Genomic DNA, 23,916 nt, shown 5'->3' on the forward strand with positions numbered 1-23,916 from the left:
TACTTGCCCTATGCAGACAAAAAACAAAGGTAATATTTATGTTGATTGTATTTGGATCGAGGTGTTGGTATTTTAAAACGATATATACCCTAGTGCTGTATAATCCCCTTTTCTTGGTACTTCCCACTTTAGTTTTTATAGATTTCTGTTTGAAATAATATTTTGTCTCAGTGTCACTCATGTAGACAATCATTTGAAAATGGTGGGATATGAGATGGGACTGAATAATGTGAAGAATACTTCTTAAAGGTGAAGTAAGGTATATCAAAGAATAATTTGCAAAACCTTTATGGCAGAAGTCTTATTTATTGAAAAAAATTAATATCTTTGCTATAAAATTTATAACAGGAATATTTACTGAATGTTTATTTTGATGCATAAGCCTGAATATTACATACCAAGTACAAGACAGTAGCACTAGCTTTTCCTTTATTTACATTTTATGAAAATCGTTATGCAGTCCATGTTAAAAGAACTTATGATGGAGAATTGTTACATTAGAAAAATAATATTCTTGATAAAGCATTCTCAAGGAGTCCAAGGAGTCCAATCTTTTCTGCCTCTTCAATAAGGCAAAAAGTCCCTGGAATAGCATATAACTTAATTTACAAAATACAATAAATGTTCAGACACATATTCAAGTTTTCTTTTGGTATGATTTTTCCTCACTCTAAAATTACTTTTTATTTTTGTTTTTATTTTTTTTTTACTAAAACAGAAAGACTTTCAGGAAAATGTCATTGACTGATTTCAGCTATACATTACATATACAACTCCGTAGCCTAGCGACAACCATTGCTACACCGTCATGAACTTTAAATATTTTGCTGGGTGAGCTATTCTCAAATGTAGCATATTTTAAGATTTTGCCATCATTATGACTGTGGAATCGTTGGTGTTCATAGGAAACAGACCTGTCACAGTATGAAGCTTTGTTTTAGGGAACTGGTACACAATCACATTTCCACTCACAGGAGAACGCCACAGATGTAACTGAAGTCAGGCCCCGATGGCTCACAGGGGCCCCAGGCCGGACCAATCCCAGCTTCCAGTGCTCACGCTGCACAGCCCTGGCCCAGTCAGGCGGTTTCGTTTCCAGAGACTTGCTGGCTCTTCACAGTTAAGTCGTTTTAATTCCTTCAAAGGCACACAGCTTCCACCTCTTTTCCAACGTTGCTCCCACGCCTGTGAATTCCTGTTTAAACATGCGTGGCAGCCTCATCAGAAGCATTTCGATTTCGTTTGCAGATATCTGTTAGAAAGGAAGAAAAGTCACTTTTGGGAACAAGACTCGTCTGCAAGGAGGCAAGGGGTTGGGCAAGGATGCACTTTTCCAGGGAGATAAATGACATTACTTGGCTGTCAAGTAATGTGCTGAGGAGAGGAGTGCTGGTCAAGCACTGGAAGGGACTGTCCTGGTCTCGAGCAGCTGGTGGGGCTGGGCAGGCAGGAGACAGAGGGGCGCGAATCCCAGGCTCACCTTCCTTTGGATGGCTAGCTTACTGGGTAGTGCCTTGTGTGAACAGCACTCCCCACCTTGATATAAAAGGAGATGAGAATGGGATTTAAGAGGGCTGAGTGCAAGTTCATCACCACTCCTGGTGCCCTCATCCTCTTTGACTAAGGGCAGTGCTTTTATCTAACTCAGTGAGGGCCAAAGGGCATATGGGTAGATTTCCAGCCACCCTAACTTCTCTTTCTTTAATTTTCACAGAGACCAGAAGACCATAAAGGTTTAGAATGAAATGAAATTCAGAACCTACAACCATGAAAATCTCAACATCCATTCTTAAAATCCAGGTAGTTTTTTTTTTTTTTTTAAGTTTTATTTGTTTAAGTAATCTCTACACCACATATAGGGCTCGAACTCAGGACCCTGAGATCAAGAGTGGCATGCTTTTCCGATTGAGCCAGCCAGGCACCCTTCCAGGTAGTTTTTTCTTTTTTTAAATTAAAAAAAACTTTTTAAAAAGATTTTATCTACTTATTTGAGAGAGAGAGATAGACACAGATAGCAAGAGAGAGCACTGAGCAGGGAACAGAGGGAGAAGCAGGCTCTCCACTGAGCAGGGAGCTCAACACGGGACTCAATCCCAGCACCCTGGGGTCATGACCCCAGCCAAAGGCAGATGCTTAACTGACTGAGCCACCCAGGCACCACCCCCCCCAGGTAGATTTTTAATGCAGTTTTTTTTTCTTCTACCTATTTTTCTCTATTACATACATTTTTATACCAATAATTCATTTTACCTTAAATAAAGGACACATCAACCATAATCCTTCTGCTCTAACACAGCCATTGTTCTCATTTTCCTGTCTTTGTTTCCCAGCCCATGTGCTTGCATGGGGATCTCCTATAGCAAGGTGGCTAAGACCCTGGAACCAGGGGGGCTAACATTTTTGTTTGAATCCTGTATCTACTATTGCTATGAGCTAAATGACTCCAACCAAGATAATTAGTCTCTCTAATCCTCAGCAAATGGGAATAACAAAGTGTAAGAAGGATGTATGAAGACTACTGGCTTAGCATAGATTTGGCACATAGAAAGGTTTAATGAATCAGACCTATTATTATTTTTCATGGTACAATCACTGGATAGATATCATTTTAGAGTCTGCACTTTCCATTTAACATTTAAATGTTAAACTTATTTAACATTTATTTTAAAGAGAGACCAAATAGACCAAGAAGTCAAATCAGCTTTTCATGTAACGTTCACATGGAAAAGATTTCACATGATATATTCAATATCAATTCACATGATATATTCAATATTTAAAAAAAAAAACCAAAAACCTTTCGAGGCAGTCCTGAAAGTTGAAATAAATTGCATTCTAAAATTTTTGTGTGAATTACTTTGAAATCTGAATGCATTTTCCTACAAAGCCATGTTAAAAGGATTATTAGATTGCCAGGTCAGCCCACAAAAGCCTATTAAACAGATGCTTAAAAGGTTCATGTGATTTTGAAACATTTCATTTCAATGAGCACTGTGCAGAATGCCTTCACCAGCATCCTAATTCCATTGTCACAACACTCCTATTAGATACATGTGTCAAAAATGTTAAGATGTATCTTCGTTTTATAGCTAAGAAAACAGAGTGAACTACAGAGAGTTAAGTGCCTTTTCAAAGACAGAACTGGGAAAGAACCCACTGCTTGTGCCTGGGAACTAGGCATTGGTGTGTTTTACGTGCTCCGCATGATTTCAGCAAGCCGTGGGTGAAGAACCAGGAGTGTAGTGCTTACTTTCGAAATATCAATCACCTGGGGTTCCTGTTAAAAAATTCAGATTCCCTAGCCTCTTCTCTGGAGACTGATTCAGCTGATCTGGGGTGTTGCTCATATACTCTATTTTTGATAATCACCCCAGGTAATTCTTAAGATCAAGCATATTTGGGTTAAGAATGGGATTTTAAATCAGACAGGCTTGGATTTTAATCTGGGTAGGGTCAACCTGTGTAACCATGGGCAGGTCATTTAACAGCTGTAATTCTCAGTTTCTTCATGTGTATAATAGACGTTGTAATCTCTCAGCCTAATCATGAGGACTATACATAAAATGTAACATGGTGCCTGGCACGAGATGCTTTCTCTCTGTATACATACTAGGCAATGCTGATAGAATACGACACTCTGTTACCAAACTTTTTGTGATAGGTGAGTCCAGCTCTGTGCTCCTAAGCCAAAGCAAACAAATACAGAAAAGTGTGTGGTCAAACCCAGTTTTCATTTGGTCCAGAAGGCAGTTTTCTGAAGCCAAGTTATCCTCCTCACCTCCTTTCTTTCCTTTGGAGAAAGACAGCACAGGTTGTCTACGGTGGGCTCCAGTCTGCAGTCAATTCAGGTGATACTCCTGAGATGAGCCACCCTTGCCCCCGATCAGGCAGAGCCACAGAGAAGCTGCCAGACCCCCAGGTTAACAGCTGGCCCATCCCAGGCTTGTTTACAGGATCACCATCAGCTCCCTTGGCAAAGTAGGGAAAGGAGCTTTGTAGTGCTCTTTAGGAAGGAGAGAGAGAAGCTAAATTCTTGAGGGTAAAACAAAGGTCTGGTGTGCAGGTGACACCTATCTATGCAGGAGACCAGCTGGGGTCAGGGCAGGCGGCGCTGCCCAGCAGCCCCGATGCGAAGAAGTGCGACAGCTCGGAGTTCTGGAAAACCTTGTCCTCTCCAGACTTCTGCAAACACTTATGTTAGTTCTCACTACACTCTCATAAGACAGGGAGTAGTTTACAAATGAGGAAACTGAGGTCCAGACAGATTAGGTAACCCAGGCACTAAGTGTGGAGCTGGGCTGCAGATCCAGACTCCTTGGCCTTATTTTTGAGCACTGATGCCAAATGCCACAAGGGGCCAGGGACTGTGGAGTGAGCACCGAAGTAGTCCTCTTGGTCACTGTCTCCCTGTTGGGGGACGGGGTCTGTGTACTAGAGGGCAGGTCTGTGATGACTAAGACTTTAGAGTGATACCAACATCAATAACAGAGTTCCCAACTCGACCAGCTCATACACATCCCAGTGCCGATGCGTGGGTGCCCCTACAGCAACTCTTCATCAAAACAGCAAGCAAATCATGGGGAATCTTGTTTTCCGTGATGTCTTTTCACCCTAGGCTAGGCTTGAACCACAGAGGAAGCTGGAGTAGCATGCTGGAGGACAGAGGTAGCCACTCCTTCCTGAGTCCTCACTGTACTTTAAAGCCCATCCTGCACTTTAAAGCACAAAACGGGGGCGCCTGGGGGGCTCAGTCGTTAAGCGTCTGCCTTCGGCTCAGGACGTCCTGGGATCGAGCCCCGCATCGGGCTCCCTGCTCCGCGGGAAGCCTGCTTCTCCCTCTCCCACTCCCCCTGCTTGTGTTCCCTCTCTCACTGTCTCTCTCTGTCAAATAAATAAAGTCTTAAAAAAAAAAAAAACTCTTAATAAAGCACAAAACGAATGGCAGCCAACACTCAGCAGCACCTGCTGTGTGCCAGATACTGTCGTGAGTACTGTTCATATAGTAAGTCATTTAATACACAACGTAATCCATAAAAACCCATGTTACAGAGGGTAAAACTGAGGCACAAAGATGTTAAATAAGTCACCCAAGGTTCCACAAATAAGTAGTGAGAAAGGATTTGAAATTTTTATGGTTACTTAGTTTGGATGACCAATTAGCCATTCCTCGGATTTTGACAGAACCAGAAATTAGTATAATGGAAAGGAGTGTCCTCAGAAGTAGTTAATGCTAGTAAGCTGCCGTTGGCGGTGCAAGGTGACCGCCTGAACGCGGACGGGGGCGTGGCACGGTTATAGAACAGACCGCCTCAAATGAAGTCCTGTCTGAAATCTCCATTTAATAAGGCTCTAAGATGAATTCTAGAGCATTTCCTTGAAGATGTTTTGTATCTCACGCCGGAAGAAAGATCAAGGAGAAATTGCTTTCAAGTTAGTTTGATGGTTTTTAAAACTTTCTCTACCCTGACAAAATAACTTTGATGATATATCACATTTTGGGATTTTCAAAACAAAGAGAATTTAATTTGTCCTTTTTTTTTTTTTACCCTATGGCCAAAGAGTTTTTACTTTACAAATATTTTCATTTACTTTAATTCTGTTTTCTCCTCCTCCTAAATAATTTGTCAGCTCTTGTAATTTTGCCTTGGCAATATCCTTTATCTTCCTACTGATAATTTCTTGGTTTTGAGAACTGAAAGAATCCTGGAGTGCTCACATAAAACAAAGCAGCCAGACCTTACTGGCCGAGCTCAGAGTGAGATGTACCCATTCTGTCATCAGCTGTGCAGGGTTCCCTTCCCCAAATCCATTCTGAGGTCAGGGCTTCTCTCTAAGCGCCTCTCTGTCCTCGATGGAAGCCACTGGGGGACAGGGAAGGGTGTGCTCACCCAGCGGGTGAGTGGAGGGGCTAGAACTCGGTGCAGGGCTTTCGATGCCAAATCCAGCCCTGCCTTCACAGCACACGGGTGCTGTGAGCAGAATCTAACACACGTGGTTGAGAGACTTCTGTGCAGCATTGCCATCTAGGTTAGAGACATGCGCTGTGCCTGTAAAATCTCATTTACTGTACACCACGTATTTGACGCTCTAGAAAGTGGGGAAGATTGTCATAGATGTGATGCTTTTATTACCCGCTTACTCAGCTGGCTGTTGTTTCAAGAAATGGGTGGTCTGTGTATTTTCAATCTTTGATGTTGTCAGTGGATCCCTGGCCACCCCTGTTTTGTTTAACATTTTCTAAGTCTGACATCTATTCTTTTAGAAGGGATTGATTTGTTCTAATTAAGACAGAAAAAAAAAAAAGATGAGAAGGAATAAAGGCTCCATGTAACCAAGGAGCTTGTGTGCTAGTAACACTGCAGAGGTAATTTATAAGATCTGCTTGATTTATTCTCTGATTTGCTGACTCCAGCCCAAGCCCACTGCCTCCTTGCCAGGCCTCTAAGCATGTATATAAATTGACACAGCAGACATAAATCAATTTTATTATGGGGATGGTTGGCTCCATGTCCCATATAGTCAGGCAAGAGAAGCCAAGTGATGAGGGGTTCTCGTTTGAGGCACTGAAAAGACCTGGCTTTGTCAAGGCTGGAGAGTCAGAGAAGCCAATTGCAAAACCAAATTTCCTTCCATAGGATAAACTGACTGTTGGCTTTTAGTGCACATTTAAATCTTGTTCATTCTTCATATCCCGGGGCAACACATGGCATCAGCACACAGACACCTTACAGTAAACTTTTGCAGAGAGAAATGCAGAATATGGATGGGGAAAGAAGGGAAGGGAGGGAGGGAGGAATAAGGAAAGAATCTAGACATAAGTGGAGGAATTACGAAGACCAAAGGAAAGAACTAGAAAGAAGAGGAACAGGGAGGGAGGGAAGGAGGAAAAGAAAGGAGGAAGAAGATAAATAGAAGGAAAGAATTAGAAGGAGAAAAAGAAGGATCTGGATGGAAAATGAGAGAAGGAGAGAAGGGAGGGGAGAAGGGGGGAGGTTGGCGACAGTGCCCCAGGGGGAGGTGTGAGGGTGAGCACACACTCAGAGATACCTCCTGGTAAACATGGGCTCACGTGAACATCGCCCTTTTCCAACTTCTGTCCCACTAAAGATCTGCCTGCCTGGTATAGCACTTCATTAGTTCATGTCTGATTATCCAGTTATTTCATAAATATTCTGGCATTTCCTGAATTAGACTACAAACTTTTTGAGAGCAGTGTTCTTTCTTAGATTTCTTTTGTGCTCTGGCCATCCCCTGTTCTTCCCTGGTCCCTAGGACAGTGCTGGGTTCGTGAAAAGCAGTGAATTATCCCAGTGTTCACTGGGTCCCTGGTAACCTTGTCAGTTTCTCTTGCTGTGTGTGAGCAACTTCCTTTTTATTCTTTATGTAGCCAAATGGAAGTATTGTTACCTCCAATGCTTCATTTATCATGTGCTTTCCAGAGGTGTTGTCATATCTAAAAAACACACTCATTATAGCCTAAGCAACAGAAAACTCACTCACTCATTAACATACTATGATGGGTGGTGATTTAGGAGAACACTGGAATATACATAATAATGAAGATTTTTCGGAGGGGCGGAACCTTACAAACACCACTGAGAACATTTCATCTACCCTTACTGCCTAAGTATAGTCTAGGCAAGAATGCTCTCCAGTTATGACCAATTTGAATCTCCTTGGAACTGACCAGGTATTTTAATTTTGTGTTTCCAGTGGTATGCTTTTCGTACAGACATGCAAATGGCCTGCCCTTCTGGTGGGAGATGTACACATGCCTATGAGCACCCAAGCCCGTCAGTGAACAGTGGTATCATGTTAAAATGGCAGGTCTTTATGAAGGGGGGTAAATCGGAGGGGGAGAAGAACCATGAGAGACGATGGACTCTGAAAAACAAACTGAGGGTTCTAGAGGGGAGGGGGGTGGGAGGATGGGTTAGCCTGGTGATGGGTATTGAGGAGGGCACGTTCTGCATGGAGCACTGGGTGTTATGCACAAACAATGAATCATGGAACACTATATCTAAAACTAATGATGTAATGTATGGGGATTAACATAACAATAAAAAAATTAAAAAAAAATTTATATATAAAAAAAAAAAATGGCAGGTCTTTGTAAATCCTCCAGTATCAGCGGCCATATTACGTTGAGTCTGGTTTTCAGAATCAAATCTACTTGGTGGGCCTTGGGAGGAGGCTATACATATGTAGAGGGGGCAGCCAGACACACTTGGGAGAACTTAAGTCCTAAAGAATACATAAATTGGGGGAAGAGCAGAAGAATCTCTCCTCTTGACTGTAGGACAGGAAATACTCATCTGCTAATGCTCAACTCAATGTGACTTTCTTGCTGCTTAGGGTCAGGGAGTGGGCTTGAAGGGCTCTGGGCTGACCTGGGGGGGGTTCTCTGTATTGATTGGAAACCATTTCAGGATAGTGCTGCCTGTCTTGAAGAGCTTACCTGCCTGCACCCAGGGCACAGTTTTTGACTCGGCAAAGTTTTAGGAAGCCATCTCCCCCCACCACCCTTCTCCTGCCTTCCTCTGAGTGAATCTTTGTGATGTGGTCATATAATCACATTCTGCTACAAGAGGGCTAAGTGAATGAGAGGTGGTGGTTTAGAAGAGGCTGAGAAGAGAAAAATATGCAAATATCATTATCAAGAGCAGGAATAATATTTAACTGGAAAATGGCCTATTACTGGGCTATACAGTTTTAGGAGCCATGTGCAATTCACATGCCCAGCATAATTTAAATTAATTCCTGGCTCTCCTTCCATTTCTAATCATTCTTATACTCATATGTGGCCTTTGGGGAAATCCTAATAAAATCAGCTCCATTACAGGCTGAATTGATTGAGCCTGCTTTCCTTGCTCTCATCAGCACTGGGGTAGGCAGAATCTAAATGTTATTTTACAATTGTCGTAATGGTGATGTTGTCTGATGTCAAACTGTGCTGTTCTAACCGGAATTTTAAAAAACCCATCCTACTAGAATCAGCGAAACCTCCGTGTCATGGAGGCTAAACTAAATCCATAGCCTTTGTGCAACATTAACCAAAACTTGGTGGGGGGCCTGGTGACACCCACCTCCTTCTGATTAACCAGAGGCAGGCGCACCAGGAGAGCCTTAGCGTCAGTGGGCTGCTGGTGGCTCCAGAATTCGGAGCCTTCTGGCAGCTGATACAAGGACAAGGCCCTGGTGGGTACTTAAAGGGCAAACCTCTCATTATTTTGTTTTCTAAGCTGCTTAAAGCCCTGGGGATATGGAATTCCAGTATAGAGCAATAATTTGGTCTCTGGATTAAAAAGTCTAAATATCCTTTCAGCCTCACTGGGATAGAAAGAATATTTGGTCTAATTGCTGGCACCTAGGAGTTTTAGAGCACTTTTTCTATATAATTTTTACTTCAGGGATGAGGAAACAATTTGACAGCTCTACTGAGCATTTCATTCAGGAGATAGAGGGCTGTCTGGGGAAGACCCTGTGTATTTCCTCTGTGAAGGAAATGCTTTCTTCATTATCTTCTAAAATAAAAGTACCAGTCTGAGATAAAATGGAATTCCCTTTAACTGAATCCCTTCCAGAAAGGCCGATCATCTATGGCCAGGGACCAGGTGTGTGAATTCTCTCCTCAGAGACTACTGAGGGAGACCACACAAATTTTGCCTGAACAAATGGATGATGGACACTCTGTCCTGAGGTTAAGAAGAGAACAAGATAATTCATTATCTATCACCCCCACCAGGTGATTTTACACCCCCCCTCCCCCAACACACACACACACACAAACTCACGTATATACTAAAACAACTGCTTCCCAACAAAAGCTTCCCACTTGGGATTTCCAGGAGGGGAAGGAAAGCACTGTCAACAATACAAGGGAAGGATAATAGCAACGACAGGAATAATTTCTTGAGGACTCATTCTATGCCACGCCACACTGGTGAAAGCAGTATTTCATCTTTCAGGCAAAGGTAGGGTTGATATTAATGAAATTGGTGAGGGTAAAAGGCAAAGAAGCCCTTTAAGAAAGCTTAATTTCAACAAAGTAACATTGAATAGCTCATCCTTCTCATTTTATCTGAGTTAACATAAGCATTTTCTATCCCTCCCTGTCCATGTGAGGGGAGGCCACAAAGAAGACATGAGCGTGAACTTCCAGAATCTTATAATCTCCTCATCTCCTCTTCACTCTGTTTTGGCCTACCCTATTACCAGCTGCAAGAGAAGAAAAGGGCATGAATCTCTGTGACTGAAAAATACTTTTTTGTTCCAGATGATTCTCTCAGAGGGGAAGTATAAGACCCATTAGAAAGGTTAAGCAGTTGTGGGATCATGAATTGGTAAGATCATTGGACTCAAATTGAGAGCACAGTGTAGTCATTTAATTGATACTGGCCATTGAAGATTTAGAATGGTTTGTATGTGTGTAGTCAGGGTCACAGAACTGCGGGCCGGGGCCTGGTCCTACACATTCCAGGTATTTTGCTGCACTCTATGCAAGAGCTTATTTCCATTTTCCCTCCCAGCAGGACATTTAACAAGCTACTCAGTGGTAGGCTTCAGTTCTCTGCTTCTGTGTCCATCCCCTTCCAAGGCTTCCCCCAGCAATGCTGCTTAATGACATGACTTTATTTCAAGAAGGGCCCCTCTCATTGTTCACTGGATTTTGATACATAAATTGATACACACATTGAGCTCTTTTTGTCCTTTCTCTTTTAGAATACAAATACTGCAATGGGTTAGGAGCATAGCTAATTTGTAGACAAGGCAAACTGAGCCTCAGAGAAATGAAGAGTGATGTCCTGACTCTGGGTGTCTCCCTTGGGGGGCACCGCTGAGAATAACTTTGCAGTCATTTTTTCCATTTAGAGAATAATGCTGAAAAACAACCATTAATATGTTTTCTTGAGAGTCGTATCAGATCTTTATGTTATTTGAGGTGATTTTCCCTCTATCAGGTGGAGTCCTTACCATAGAATCCTGTGAGAATATGGTCTCAGGATAATGCCCCATTAGCCACCCTGACCTGATTTCTCCCTCTTTGGGGAACTTTCAGGCCAACCTGTAATTTTCAGTCCCTCATATGCTTTTCAGAGTAATTTGGCATCTGCTGAAAGTCACTGTCATTTTAGATAACTGCTCTTCTTTCTATAAAGAAAAAAGCAAGTGAAAAGAAGACAGCTATCTGCCCAAAACGGAGGTCCTTGTGGAGAAGTACTGATAAATCTTCAAACGCCATTATATCCCCGATGCAGCTCATGCGGAGTCCACCTACAGCCAGCAAACAACATGCTAAATTTTAGCAATGCAAGTCCCCTGGAGAAAAAGAGTGTACCTTGGAGTCCAGCTGCTGCATGTATGACCAGAGATACTCTATATTGGCTCCAAAAGGATGGACGTGAAGAAACGTTGATATGATGCCTGAATTAAAGAGACAAACATTGGACATTACTGAAAGGCAAATAAAAGTCTGAGTCAAATAATGTCATTTAACCCCAGTAATGGTTTCATCAGGCTGAGTTATGGTCTCACCATTTTTAACAGCACTCAACAAGTACTCGGTAACAGTCCGTTCTGAAGACACTTCTAGTAAGGTGGCAAACAACACTCTAGCTTCTGGTATGCTAGTGGTTAGAAAAGCTAGACTCTGAGATAATATATAGATGAATAAAAGTATTTCTAAACAAAGACTCTTGGAAGCATTTCAACTACCAATTTTATGCTTGATTTACCAATATAAAATTGTAGTTTTTGGGAGGATAAAATTCTCTTTTCTTTCCCTCAGTGGACCTTGCAGCATGAAAGTGGCTCATACAGCTGTGTCAGAGATCACACGGCCTCTGATTTCCCTGATAATTACGGCTGCTAGTTATAAAAAGTATTTAATCCATATTTCTCCTGTCACTGAAGGAAGCCCAGATCCTTCTGAAAGCTTTATTTCCTCCTGGTTGGTGCTGTTATTTAAACAGAGCCAGCTCACTCTCTCCTCCTCGCTGCTGTAATTTACAAGCTCGTTTTAAAAGGCCCAGGAATGGATGGTTTGGCTGGAGTCTGATTATAAATCGGAAGTCTTCTCCATTGTGAAATCAGCTGTCAACATCGTACTGACAAATGAAAAGCTGGGCGTTGGTGTCAGGGCTGAAGTAAAAGCATTCCCTTTCTATCCTCCCTGCTCCTATATCCAAAATCAAGGCTCCATAGATTGTATGCAGCTGTTAGGAAACTGTTCAGACTGACTTTTTAGTTCTAAGTAGGCTTCGAGATGAATTAAATCTGAGGATAAGCCCTCACATTGTTTACTGGGCAACTTTGATGCCTGACAGCCAAAGGTCAAAAGAAAGACATAGACTTGTCCGAAATGCAAGGGTGAGCCCTCAAGGAGCACGTCGTTCTTGCACAAGGTCATTCTGGGAATTGCAGGGTGACCTTGGATTGATCTGGGACAGGGTCTCGTGGCCTCCTGAGCTCCTGTGTGATGCTTGGGATGCTCTGGGATGAGTGTCAGTGTTTCAAGGAAAGTTCCCAGTTGAGCCTTTGTCTGAGGACAGAGAACCGAAGGGTCTAGTCCGCGCTAAGACCTGTCCTCAGAACACTGCTTGTATGAGGTTTATACTGGTTAACAGAGAGATGAGGAAGGTGCAAGTAATTCATTATTTCCCATAATGCCAAAACGTTAGTTTTCAGAGACTGACCCTGTTTTTCTTGAGATATAAAGAAGTACCATTTCATTCTGAGATTGTTCTTCCTTTTTTGCTAAAATGCCCTTTGATGAAATAATGGCCATGGTAAAAGGTACTAATGGTATTTTAAATATTTTTAAGCGGCGAACAGCTATTTTAATATACTTAAGTGGAACTGTTTTGTCCCCCTCCTACCACTTTGTTAATTTATATTTTAATTTTACAGACCTGGCAACTACTTCCCTGTGTCTTTGAAATTCTCAAATCTGGTGAGGTGGCACCACCGTAAGTGATTCTGTTACTAATGAGTTAAAACATAGAAGCTCATGAAGGACTCACTTTAAAAATAAGAAGTATTTAAACAATAACACATATTTGCATTTATTAAGTGGGAGAGAGGGGGCAGAATTCTTAAGGGGAAAGTCCTATTGCAGGATGGTGAATGGGGTTCTCCCTGCTGTCCCCGGCTGAGGACAAGTGATGCTATGTCCACTAGTTTCCACAGGGAGCCTCCGACAAATGGTAGGCAGACCCTCCCCCCATTAGAGGACAAGGGGGAAGAATGAGTAGTCACCTCTGGCTTTGTGAGAAGGCCAGGCTGTTCCTTTCTTCTGGCACACAGGTTCTCCCAGGCAGGGAGGGGGCGCTCCAAGAGAATGGCTCCTAGAGCCAGGAGGGGTGCTGCAAGACAGGGACAGTAGTCCCTTCCTTGGTTGGACATCGGCTTAGGCAGCAGACTGATCAGCCTTCATGGTGACAAGGATGTGTGTGTTTCCCATGGGGCACGGGGGCATCTTAGAAGGCAGAGAGGTCTGAGCAGTCTTAGGAGTAAACTACCCAAGGACACCAGCAAATTAAAATCTCTACTGCACAGAGACTCCTCACCATCTCCTAGATAACCCACAGCCTCTCCTAAAATACCCATGGGAGTGTGATGTGAAGTTAAATGTCTTCGGTAGAATAAACAGAATGAGTCAGAAGAGGATTGGGGTGGGGAGTTTGGGGAAGAGGTTGATAACTTTTGGCCTAGGAGATGAAGTGCTGAAAGAGGAAGTTTAGGGATACCGGTAACGGGAGGACCCGGAGTGGCCACTCTTACTGCCTCTGTGAGGTTGGCAGCCCTCTGTGTACATGCCCCCTCACTGGCTACTCTCCGGGCCTCAGGCCCAGCATTGGGTCTGCGCCCCCAGGGAACTCTGCCCTGACAGTCTGTGCGTGTTCTGGTTCAGTACTGGGAATAGAGTTTACGTTTACAATAAATGTGTATTGAATGAATTTATCCTCTAGAAATAAGACTAGCCAGTATACTTGCTTAAAAATTTCTACTGTTCTATTAATAAATGGGGATAAATAAGAACCTTAAAAATTGCACAGTACTAACCAATGATGTGTAGTAGTCTTTCAAAAATAAGGTAACTTTGAGGCATTATTCACTGGTAATTCCTGCCCTTAACTCATCCACTTTATGGATTCAGGACAGAGCAACCTGAATGTTTTGGGCATGGAAACTTTTTATTGAAACAAAGTCTTTTGCTCATAAAAGTAAAAAGAAAATGCTTATATGATTTCTATATATCTTTCTAAAATCAGATTAGAAATCCTGACCCAGACAGTATCTTCCCTTGGGTAGGAGAGTATTCAAAACCATCACTGTGGTAGCTGATATTAATAAGCCATTAGCTTTTCTTTAAGAAAATTGAGCAATTGCCACTAGATCCATTTGGGGCCAAAGTATATAGTTAAAGGTTTTTTTTTTTTTTTTAATTTTTATTTATTTGACAGAGAACACAAGCACAAGCGGGGTGGGGGGGCGTGGCAGAGGCAGAGGAAGAAGCAGGGAGCAGGGAACCTGGTGCGCGGCTCCATCCCAGGACTCTGGGATCGTGACCTGAGCCGAAGGCAGACACTTAATCGACTGAGCCACCCGGGTGCCCCCAAAGTAGGTAGTTAAATAAAGGCTTCCGAAGCTTTCCCTATGGATGGCAACTAAGCTATTCAGTATTGCTAGAGATACAGCAGAAATGGGAAACAATAGTCAGTCTCTCAAATACTGCGCCCCTCCTCTTCCCTCCTCCCACCCTACCGCTGCCCATCACAGTGTCCTCACAGAAGCATTAGTCATGGCAGCTGAGAAAATGTAGTTTCTAAGCCCTGGTTTTGGGTTGGATTCATGGGTGGGGTGAGGTGGGCTTCCTGAATAATCAACTAAAGCCTCTTTGTAGCTCCTTTAAAAGAACAAGGCTAGTTCCTGAGAATGGAAAAAAGGACAGGTGTAACTCATAATCTAATGAGCAATGCTACAAACCCAGGAACTGGAGACTATTTTATGGTCCTCTGGGAGGGACCTAAAAGCTTGGTTAAAAACACACCAGCAACTGAGGGTGGAGAACTTAGCCGTAACTGGACTGGTGGCTCTCCAAAGGGACTGACTCAGTCATTGGTCTTGGCTGTTTCCATGGAGAAGCAGAAGTCTCCATATTTAAGGATGGGTTTCCCAACCAGGAAAATACACGGGTAGGTAGCTAATTTAAGAAAATTAAAAGAGGAATAGAGGAGGCTGTCCATACTCTCGAGCTTTAAAGCTGCATATTTATAAAAGCTGCAGGGCCTTAAAAAGTGCTTTAGAAAGACATATATATATAGAGAGAGAGAGAGACAGACCAGCTCTGTGCACCCTGTGGCCAGCCCCTCATTAGAAAGGCCCATTTAAACATGCATGTCAAAAAGCATTTTGAGCTTTCTCCATCAAAATCACTGAGTGTATTCCCCTTTTTAGTCCTAAGACCAAGGAAGCAGCAGCATTTAAATTAGCCAAATAGTGCTAGATTTTTACTGCTTCATTCACTCTTCTTTAAGCATTTCCTTAGCAGCAGTTAGGTGCCAGAGTGCTAGGGACACAGCACTGCACAGACAGACAAGGTTCCTGCTCTGGGGGAATGTATATTCTAGGTAAGTTACAGAGGTAAACACAAAGATTAAAAATAAAGGAAATATTTTCAGGTAGTAGTAAACATAGTGAAGAAAACGCAACAGGCTCAAGCTTGGTGGAGTGCTATTTTACACTGGAAAGTGGAGTGAAGGTAGATTTTCCTGTGTCAGATGGGAAGGAGCCAGCCACAGACAGCCTGGGGAAAGATTATTCCAGGTACAGTCAACGGAATGTGCAAAAGACCTGAGGTGGAAATGAGCTGGCAAGAACAAACGGCTGGAGAGTGGTACAGCATGCATTTGGAGGTAGGTAGGGAGCCAGATCACTTAGGGCCCTGTATGACAGATTAAGGGGCGTGGATTAAATTCTAAATACAGCAGGGAGCCAACATTAGAGTTCTAAGTAGGGGCATGATATGATCTGAATTATGTTTTAAAAATTTCATTCAAGCTGCTGTTTGGTGAATAGATGAAAAGGAAACTGGGAGGCCATTCAGAAGTGTCTGCACAAGACCTGAAGTGGTAAGGAGTGATCTGGACCAAAGAGCAGTGGGCATTGAAGGTGGAGCTGGTGGAACGCATGTGAGTGGTAAAAGGCTTGGGAGGAGGAGTCCTCGGTATTTGGCTTGAGCAACTGGGTGGTAGCATTTTCTCAGCTGGGAATACTAGGGGAGGAGCATATTAGGGCAGAGAAAAGGGGGAATCAAGCATTCTGTTTTGGCTTTTTAAAATTTGAGATGTCCATTAGCATCTAAATGGAGATACCAAATGGCAGTTGGAGATGGTATAAATTTGGGAGTCAGTGGCCACCAAAAGGGACTCGATGCCAAAGTGTTCATTGAGATTATGCAGGTAGAGAAGAGTCCTCAAGACTGAACCCCGAAGAAGCCCAAAATTTAGAGGTTAAGCTGAGGAAAACTCATTAAAAGGAATCTGAGCAGGAGTGATCAATAAAAAAGAATGGTGTCATGATAGCTAAGAGAAGAAGGTATTTCTGCTCAGAAGATGTGAGGAGTCCACTGTATGAAGTGCAGATGACAAATGGAGGGAGTTGAGAAACTGGCAACATGACGTTCTCTGGTCACGTTGACAGAACGGCTTCAGTGTGAGGGTGCCAGCCATCCTGGAGTGGCCAGGGAGGGAGGGGACAGAGGGAGTGGAGGCTGTGAGTGTAGACAGTGCTTTGGAGAATTATGCTTGGATGGGGAGCAGGGAAATGGGCTGTTGGAGTCAAGACAGGTTTTCCTTTTCTTTCCTTTCCTTTCCTTTACCATCTTCAAGGTATGGGATAGTAGAGCTCATGTTCATATTGCTGAGGGTATGAGCATCTGCTTCCTTCTAACGTCACTGCCTAAGGGGCGGTGCAGCTTTCCTGATAGTGCTCGTAGATTATACAGAGTAGTGAGGTGAAGAGGACCATCCAGTCAGACCTCCTAACTTTATTCAGTATGAGGAATTAGATCCACAGTGGATCAGTGATTTGCCGGGTGAACCCAGTGCCTCCATCTGCCAGGACTCAGAATGGGCCTCCCTTGCTGAGGGCTGTTCAGAGATTATCAGATACTGGGGTTTGTCACGGGCCAATCCGCCCCACTCCCATCTTTCTCTCTGATGGACTCCTATTTTAAAAAGTTTACTGGTTACCTGTTGAGAACAAAATATCAGTTTATATATTCATTTTGGTCAGATAGAATCCTGCCAGAATAGACTCCCCTTCCTCAGGCTGCTTGGGGTTTCACTCCAAACTCTGTATCAGCTTGTAAAGTCCTGGCTGAGATTAGCTTTCCCTACATCCACACTGGCTGATGGTCTTCTGGGAACTTCAGAAAACCCTGAGGCCTGGCAGCTTGCTGGGGGAGAGGGCTTCCCAGGGAGTTCTAGGAACCTCAGCTCTGCAGAGGATCAGCTGTGTCTCTCGATGGTTCTGTCTTGCTGACAGCCAACAGAGGCCTGACCAGAAGCCAGCCTGAAATGTTCTTGACTCTTGTTGCAGCCTACAAGGCTTCATGGACACTGAACCCGAGAGGCAGCCAGGAGGATGCCCTGTGAAATCTGGGTTTCCCACTAAGCCACGAGCCTACAGTTTCCTGTGAACAGCTGCTGAGCGCTAGAGTGTTTATGGGAACTGGGGAGAGGTGAGGCTGTGAGCAAGTGCTAGAAGGCAGACCCAACGCTGTGACTGCTCTCGTGCTTCTCAGTGCGCTGGGATTCTAAGTTTGTTCCACTTATCTGGTGAGTACCATACTTGATCTTGTACAGTTTTTTTTTTTAATTTAAAGAAAAAATTTAAAATGTCTGTCAGTCTTATTTTAACTAACCCCCTGAGACTGTATCTGGTCCCTTCAGTACTTCGTTCCTTATGTCTGAAATGGCCTTAACAACTCCCTTATCTCTTTGGAGAAACTATTCTTCCTTTAGGACTCATTCGACCATCCTTTCTTCTAACAAGGCATCTGTAGTGTAAGTAGCCCTTTCTCGGGGTTTCTGATTTTAGTACAAACCATATTTTGTCGTCATTAACCGCTTCCTTTCTCACTAGTCTATGAACTTCTTGAGGGAAGAGATCACCTGACGACTCCCATCGGGGACCACAGGTTCCGGCATAGGACAGGCGAGTAGTTCTCAGAACATGGTCCCGTTAGTGCCTGTTTGAATATCACCTTGGATGTCAGTTCTAGAATAAACACAGTCTGTGGGGGGGTGGGGGGCAGAGAGTCTACCTTTTTAACAAGCTGCCCAGATGATTTCTTTCCACAATGAAGGCTGGTAATTTTTATAGTAGGCTCTTGACAAATGTTTGTTGATTTATTGATATGGACATTTGTGTCTTGGAAACAAGATTTAGGTCAATGACTCATTCTTTATGGTCAGTAGCTTTCAGAGAAGCACATACTCCCCAGATTACTTTTTTCAGGTGCAGCCTAAATTACCCTTGACTTCATTCACTGAAAACACCAAAACGTCACCATTTAACCTTCTTTAAAAGTGTATTTCTCTAGGGGCGCCTGGGTGGCTCAGTTGGTTAAGCGACTGCCTTCGGCTCAGGTCATGATCCTGGAGTCCTGGGATCGAGTCCCACATTGGGCTCCCTGCTCAGCGGGGAGTCTGCTTCTCCCTCTCACCCTCCTCCCTCTCGTGCTTTCTGTCTCTCATTCTCTCAAATAAATAAATAAAATCTTAAAAAAAAAAAAAAAAGTGTATTTCTCTATAGTCATCTGCTTCCTAACACCCATATATTAGGGGGAACGTTTCTGTTCAGATAGAGACTGGTTGTGCACAGATGCGTGAACTGGTGGTAGTGATGGAGATGAGGCGGGGCAGGGGGGCGTTGATGGGAAGCAGCGTCCTGGTTCCCTGTAATATGTATGTCCTGATCCACAGAAGGGTCAGAGTCAGGGTGATCTGTAAAGAAGTTTGTCTTATCATTAAGAATTTGCAGAGGGTTTTCAGGGGTCTGGGGAAGTTCTGAAGCACAGATACTTTATAAACAGTTGTTGAGAAGGTTTTGACTATATCATCTGGATGGGATTTAGAGTGATGACTAGCATTGACAGGGTGCCAATCAGGGCTGTTAGGATTGGAAATCTACTTTATTAGAATCACTTAAAAAGAAAGAGAAGGTGGAGTGATCAGACCCAGAGTAATACTGCTGGCATCTCTTCTGAGCTATTTGCCTATCAATAAAAATTCTTTTGATCCATTCTTCATAACAATAGCTAGTGGTTTCCAAAGCTTTGGTACTAAATCAAAAGTACTGTCTCATTCTATCCCATATAAGGTCAGTACATGCCAAATCCAATGTGTAGGCCAAATGTGAAGAGGACTAGGAGTTTGGGCTTAGATGCTAGGCAACATCAGGCTGACCTACTGTATTGCCCTCCATAATCATGTAATTCTTTTAGGTCTAATTACATGTTAACCTGTCTTTACAAGGATTGGTTATAAAATAATCCAGAAATCACAATAATAAAGTCCTTTCTAAGGGCCCATCTTTTTAGCTGAGTTGGAATATAGCACTTGATCCCCATTAATTGTCAAGCAGAAAATTAAGCAGAATGGTTGAACTCTCAAGGGACTCAGAATCGAAATCTGCAAAACTCCAAATAATATCAATGAAATCCCACTGATCTTCTGTTATGTATCTACCTTATGTCTTAAAGACTCCAGTTTTATAAAAAGGACATGAGAATGTGTAGGAAGAATACATACTTTTGCCCAGCTAGATTAATGTCACAAATAATCACAAATAATTAGCATTACTTGTTGTTTAGGAAGTTCTAGCCTCAGTTTTATGTTCTCTATATATGGAATCTATTTGAATAGCTTATTTCTCACTCCCTGCTTCTCTTCCAGGAAATCAAGATTTATGCCACTGTGCATTTTTATGTAACATTTGTGTGTCCCAAGAGGGTGTTATCTGAATATATTTGCATATAGCATATACTATAGGTACCCAGATGTGATAAAGATTTTGCTAATAAGTATTTCCAATTCAAGGGAGATTTTTGCTATGCTCCTGGCCTTCTTAGGCTGACTTGGAGCAGGCCCGCTATACCCTGTATCTATATGGGTTTAATTATTCCAAGGGAAGATTCTGGGGAGACTGCAAAGAGTATTCCTGACCTCTCCAGATATATCAGAAGTCCAGGGGACTCCCAGAATCATTCTACCTACAAGTGTTCTTCAGAAAAGAGTATCCCCAGCACCAGAAACTTCTTTCTCTGTCTAGCCTGATCCAAAGCAGTTTGGAATCCACATTCTGTCATTCTGTCCCTGTCACAACATTTAACTAAATTCCAGAAGCTGCAGGAGAAGTCTTTTTGGTCTCAGCATTCAGGTTTCTACAAAATATGGATGGCCAAACTCACTTAGCAGAGAGGCACACTTACTGGCAGGATCCATTTTGCCAGTCTTAGAAACTCTTTTCTACCTTGTCATTCCACTGGATGATTACTCTCTCTCTGACGACAGAAGTATAAGTACCTCAATATTTGGGGGGAGGGTATGGGTGGGGAGCACATCTGTTTTAAAATTTCCACTAAGGTAGATTAAGATAAAATATCAAGGTAGAGAGGTAATGGAGAAATGAAGGGAAAAATACCTCCCAAGTTTATTTTAATCAAAAACTTGAGTCTCTATCCTCCCTTCTCATATATTGATCAAAAGAAGTGTCAAATGCTAATATAGGTAAACCAGTTCAAAAGACCAAAAGTGAGGGGAAAAATCCTGGAAAACTTAAGAGTTGGTTGTGCCTGCTTCTTATTGAAGATTCCAACTAAATTTTTTCTTTCTTGAATTTTCTAATACTAAAGACCTCAGCAGAGATAACTTGTTATAAATTATCTACTCCTATTAACCTGTGTTGTGTAAAGCAGATCATTTCTTAAATTTTGAGGTAGCTGACTGAAAAAAATGTGTGTGTGTAGTAACTATTTAGGAGACATTGTAAGTGAACTGTGTTCTCCAAGTAGAACATACAAGGAGAAGCAATCTTTATGAGAGGCATGAAATTTAAAAAATGGAGACTCATTCCCATTTTTTTAAGCTTCAAGTGGTCTGTATTATTCATACTTAGAGAAGGAGCATTTACTGCTGATCATCATGTGCTTTGTTCATACCCCAAAATCATGGGGGAGATCACAACTTTGTCACACTTAGCAAAAGAGAAATAGTTGTCAGTGTTTGACACATTTTCCAATAGAAGAAAAATCCAGTTGCCAACTACATACAGGTTCATTTTGGGTTCCTGGAACTGATAACACATCAGCATGTCTTATGAAACTTGTGCATGGCACGTTATTATAGCTGTATATCATCAGAGAGAAAAAAAATAATTGGTTTTCCTTGGAGTATCTCTAAGTTGATGTCATATTCAATAACCCTGTAGTTGAAAAATCTATATATGATGGATGAAGTTTGGACTATCTTGAATTTAATTCCTCCTCTGCCAGCTTCTACAGGCCCTGGTGTACCTGTCATTTTGAGGTGAGTGCATGCATTATTTAGAAAATGTAACCAGGTGTTACTTCTGCCAGAATACCAACTATAGAAGAACAGTTTGTCTCACATGTACAACAGCCTCATTCTTCACTCTTAACTGTGCCAAGGAGGAACCAGTTTAAACTTGGAACCCCACACCAGGGTCAGTGCCAAGGCGTAGCTTGAATGAATGCTGTGCATCACAGAGTGAGGACTTTGGAGACAGCCCTTAAACATACCAGCTTTTAAAGTGGAGTCCCAGGCACATCACCAACATAACCTCATCAAGAACTCTTCCTTGTGAGAATAAGTACTACTTCTGGATCTGCTCATGAGGACTCTCAAAAAGAGACCAGTTAGAGCTTTGACTCTGGTCCAGACCACTCCCCCCACCCCCCAAAAAAAATGCCAACCTAGTTGTATTTTGTGGGGCAAATAAATTTTTCCTTCCTTTCCCCTTCCTTAGTGGCCAGCTTGTTTTATTTATGTTGGTTAAATGGATCCAAATTTGGGCAGGGAAGCCTGGATTAGTCTAGCAGTGGTAGTCCAGATGTCCCTATATCATCAGCATTACAGGGATGACCTCAGGATGCATCCTCTCTTGAATCTGGGGATCTGGCTTGATTTGGAACTTTCAGACTGGACGCAACCTGGCCTTCAGTTGGAAGCTATGTGTCCAAATTTTGGAATTCAGATTTGTAACATGTGAGATGCAAATTAATCTGTCATCTTGTAATCAGTTTTATGTTGTACAGCCAACTAATGTACATGGTTACAGAAGAGCAAAACCCCTTAGTTTGTATGTCCCTAATTTGAAATGTAAGTATAATATAATCTTGACGAAGTTAATCTCACTTCTGACCAGAAAGCAAAGCTGTTTCAATTGTTAACAGGTTGGAGGTGAATTACTTTAATATTATTTAAGACAAAGGATGAGGAAAACAATTTCCTTACCGATTAGCAGAGCTTCTTTCTCTGATTTTAAGCCTTGGCTTCTTTTTTCAATATTGTTCTCTCGGTCTTGGTTGACCAATGCGACTGTCAACACATTGATTTCCTGAGGTTAAAAAACAAAAACCATATAGGCATGCATGTAGATTTTGTGCATTTCAATAAAAGCCACCAGGTCTTTTCATCTCTATTAAAAAAAGGTCATCACTTCCATTTGTAACTGAACATCAACTTTTATAAGTAATTGATCTATGTGCCCAACAATAGAAAAGTAATAACTAAAACTTAGGTTCCTAGCTACTACTCCCAGCAAACCAGGTAACTATGCAAAAGTGGCAAATTTGGCATAAATTATCTTAGGTTTTTGTCCATGTTTTGATTAAACTCTGTTAGCAAAAACAATTTGATTGTAGCTACTTTAACGTGTTTTTATTTCAAATATAAAAAACTTCCCTCAGTTTTTTATATCAGTTATATATATCAGTACAAACTGATTTATATAACTATGCTAGTAACTTGTATGAGTGTGTGGGGAAATAGGGCCTACTGGGAAGGTGAGATAGGATTGTTATTAGAAGTGTTTACGGTGAATGAGTATATGTCCTTATACACAACTGCAGAAGGTAGATAAAGCAAAGGGTGAGGAATTCTTTTCTTTGGAAACTAAAAATGAAGAATTGTACAACAAACCAATAACGTGGAACACTGAAGTTGAACTATTTTTAGTTCTTTCTGTGGTCTGTTTTATTTAGAAACAGAGAGAAACATTTAACTCATTCTCCCAGACTTGTATTAGGACTCAGAATGGAGAATGATTTAATAGAAAATCAAATGTAGTGATCAGAGACGTACATATATGGGTTAGAATCATTAGGGTAGTTGAGTTTTGGAGAAAAATTTCTCACTGAAAGATAGGTCTCAAAGAAGGATGAGCATATTGAGCAAAGAGTTAAGGATACTCCATTAGATGATGCCACAAGTCTAGAGGTTAGTAGGGAGGGCCAAAGGAGAACTCAGAAGGTCTGGGCAAAAGATTTGGCAGGTGTTACCAGGACTGGAACTGGTTATAGATATTGATCTAGTTAATACAAATAAATAAAATTGGCCAGATAAAAGAATATAGGAAATTGTTGGGAACGTGTTGAGCATGTAAAGAGCACAAAGCCCCTCTGAAGTCATTCAAATAAAAGAAAAAATAAAAACATCAGTGTACGTCAATCACAAAAGTTCTACAAGCTGAATTTAAACTACGAGCTGCTACTTTGTAAATCAGGGGTAATTAGAAATTGCCAGGAAAGAAGGCTCTGCTAAGAAATTGCAATTGGCAATATTTGGTGAGCGTTTTGGAGGTTCCTCTAAAGGTCAGTCTTACCTG

General features: G+C 42.1%; 1 protein-coding gene across 13 annotated transcripts in view; it reads right to left on the reverse strand.

The window, feature by feature from the left end:
- Positions 1 to 701: 701 nt before the first annotated feature.
- ENOX1 (ecto-NOX disulfide-thiol exchanger 1) overlaps positions 702 to 23,916 on the reverse strand; it is a 550,829-nt gene continuing 527,614 nt past the window's right edge. For all 13 annotated transcript variants that reach the window (XM_032402958.1, XM_032402955.1, XM_032402957.1 and 10 more), the window contains 3 exons: positions 22,545 to 22,647; positions 11,339 to 11,424; positions 702 to 1,252 (listed from right to left, as the gene is read on the reverse strand). In XM_032402958.1, coding sequence (XP_032258849.1) covers positions 1,121 to 1,252; positions 11,339 to 11,424; positions 22,545 to 22,647 — 321 coding nt within the window. In that variant the 3' untranslated portion in view covers positions 702 to 1,120. The remainder of the gene's footprint in view (positions 1,253 to 11,338; positions 11,425 to 22,544; positions 22,648 to 23,916) is intronic.

The sequence above is a fragment of the Phoca vitulina genome, unplaced genomic scaffold (assembly GCF_004348235.1).
Source record: "Phoca vitulina isolate PV1807 unplaced genomic scaffold, GSC_HSeal_1.0 scaffold5, whole genome shotgun sequence".
Taxonomy (NCBI): Eukaryota; Metazoa; Chordata; class Mammalia; order Carnivora; family Phocidae; genus Phoca; species Phoca vitulina.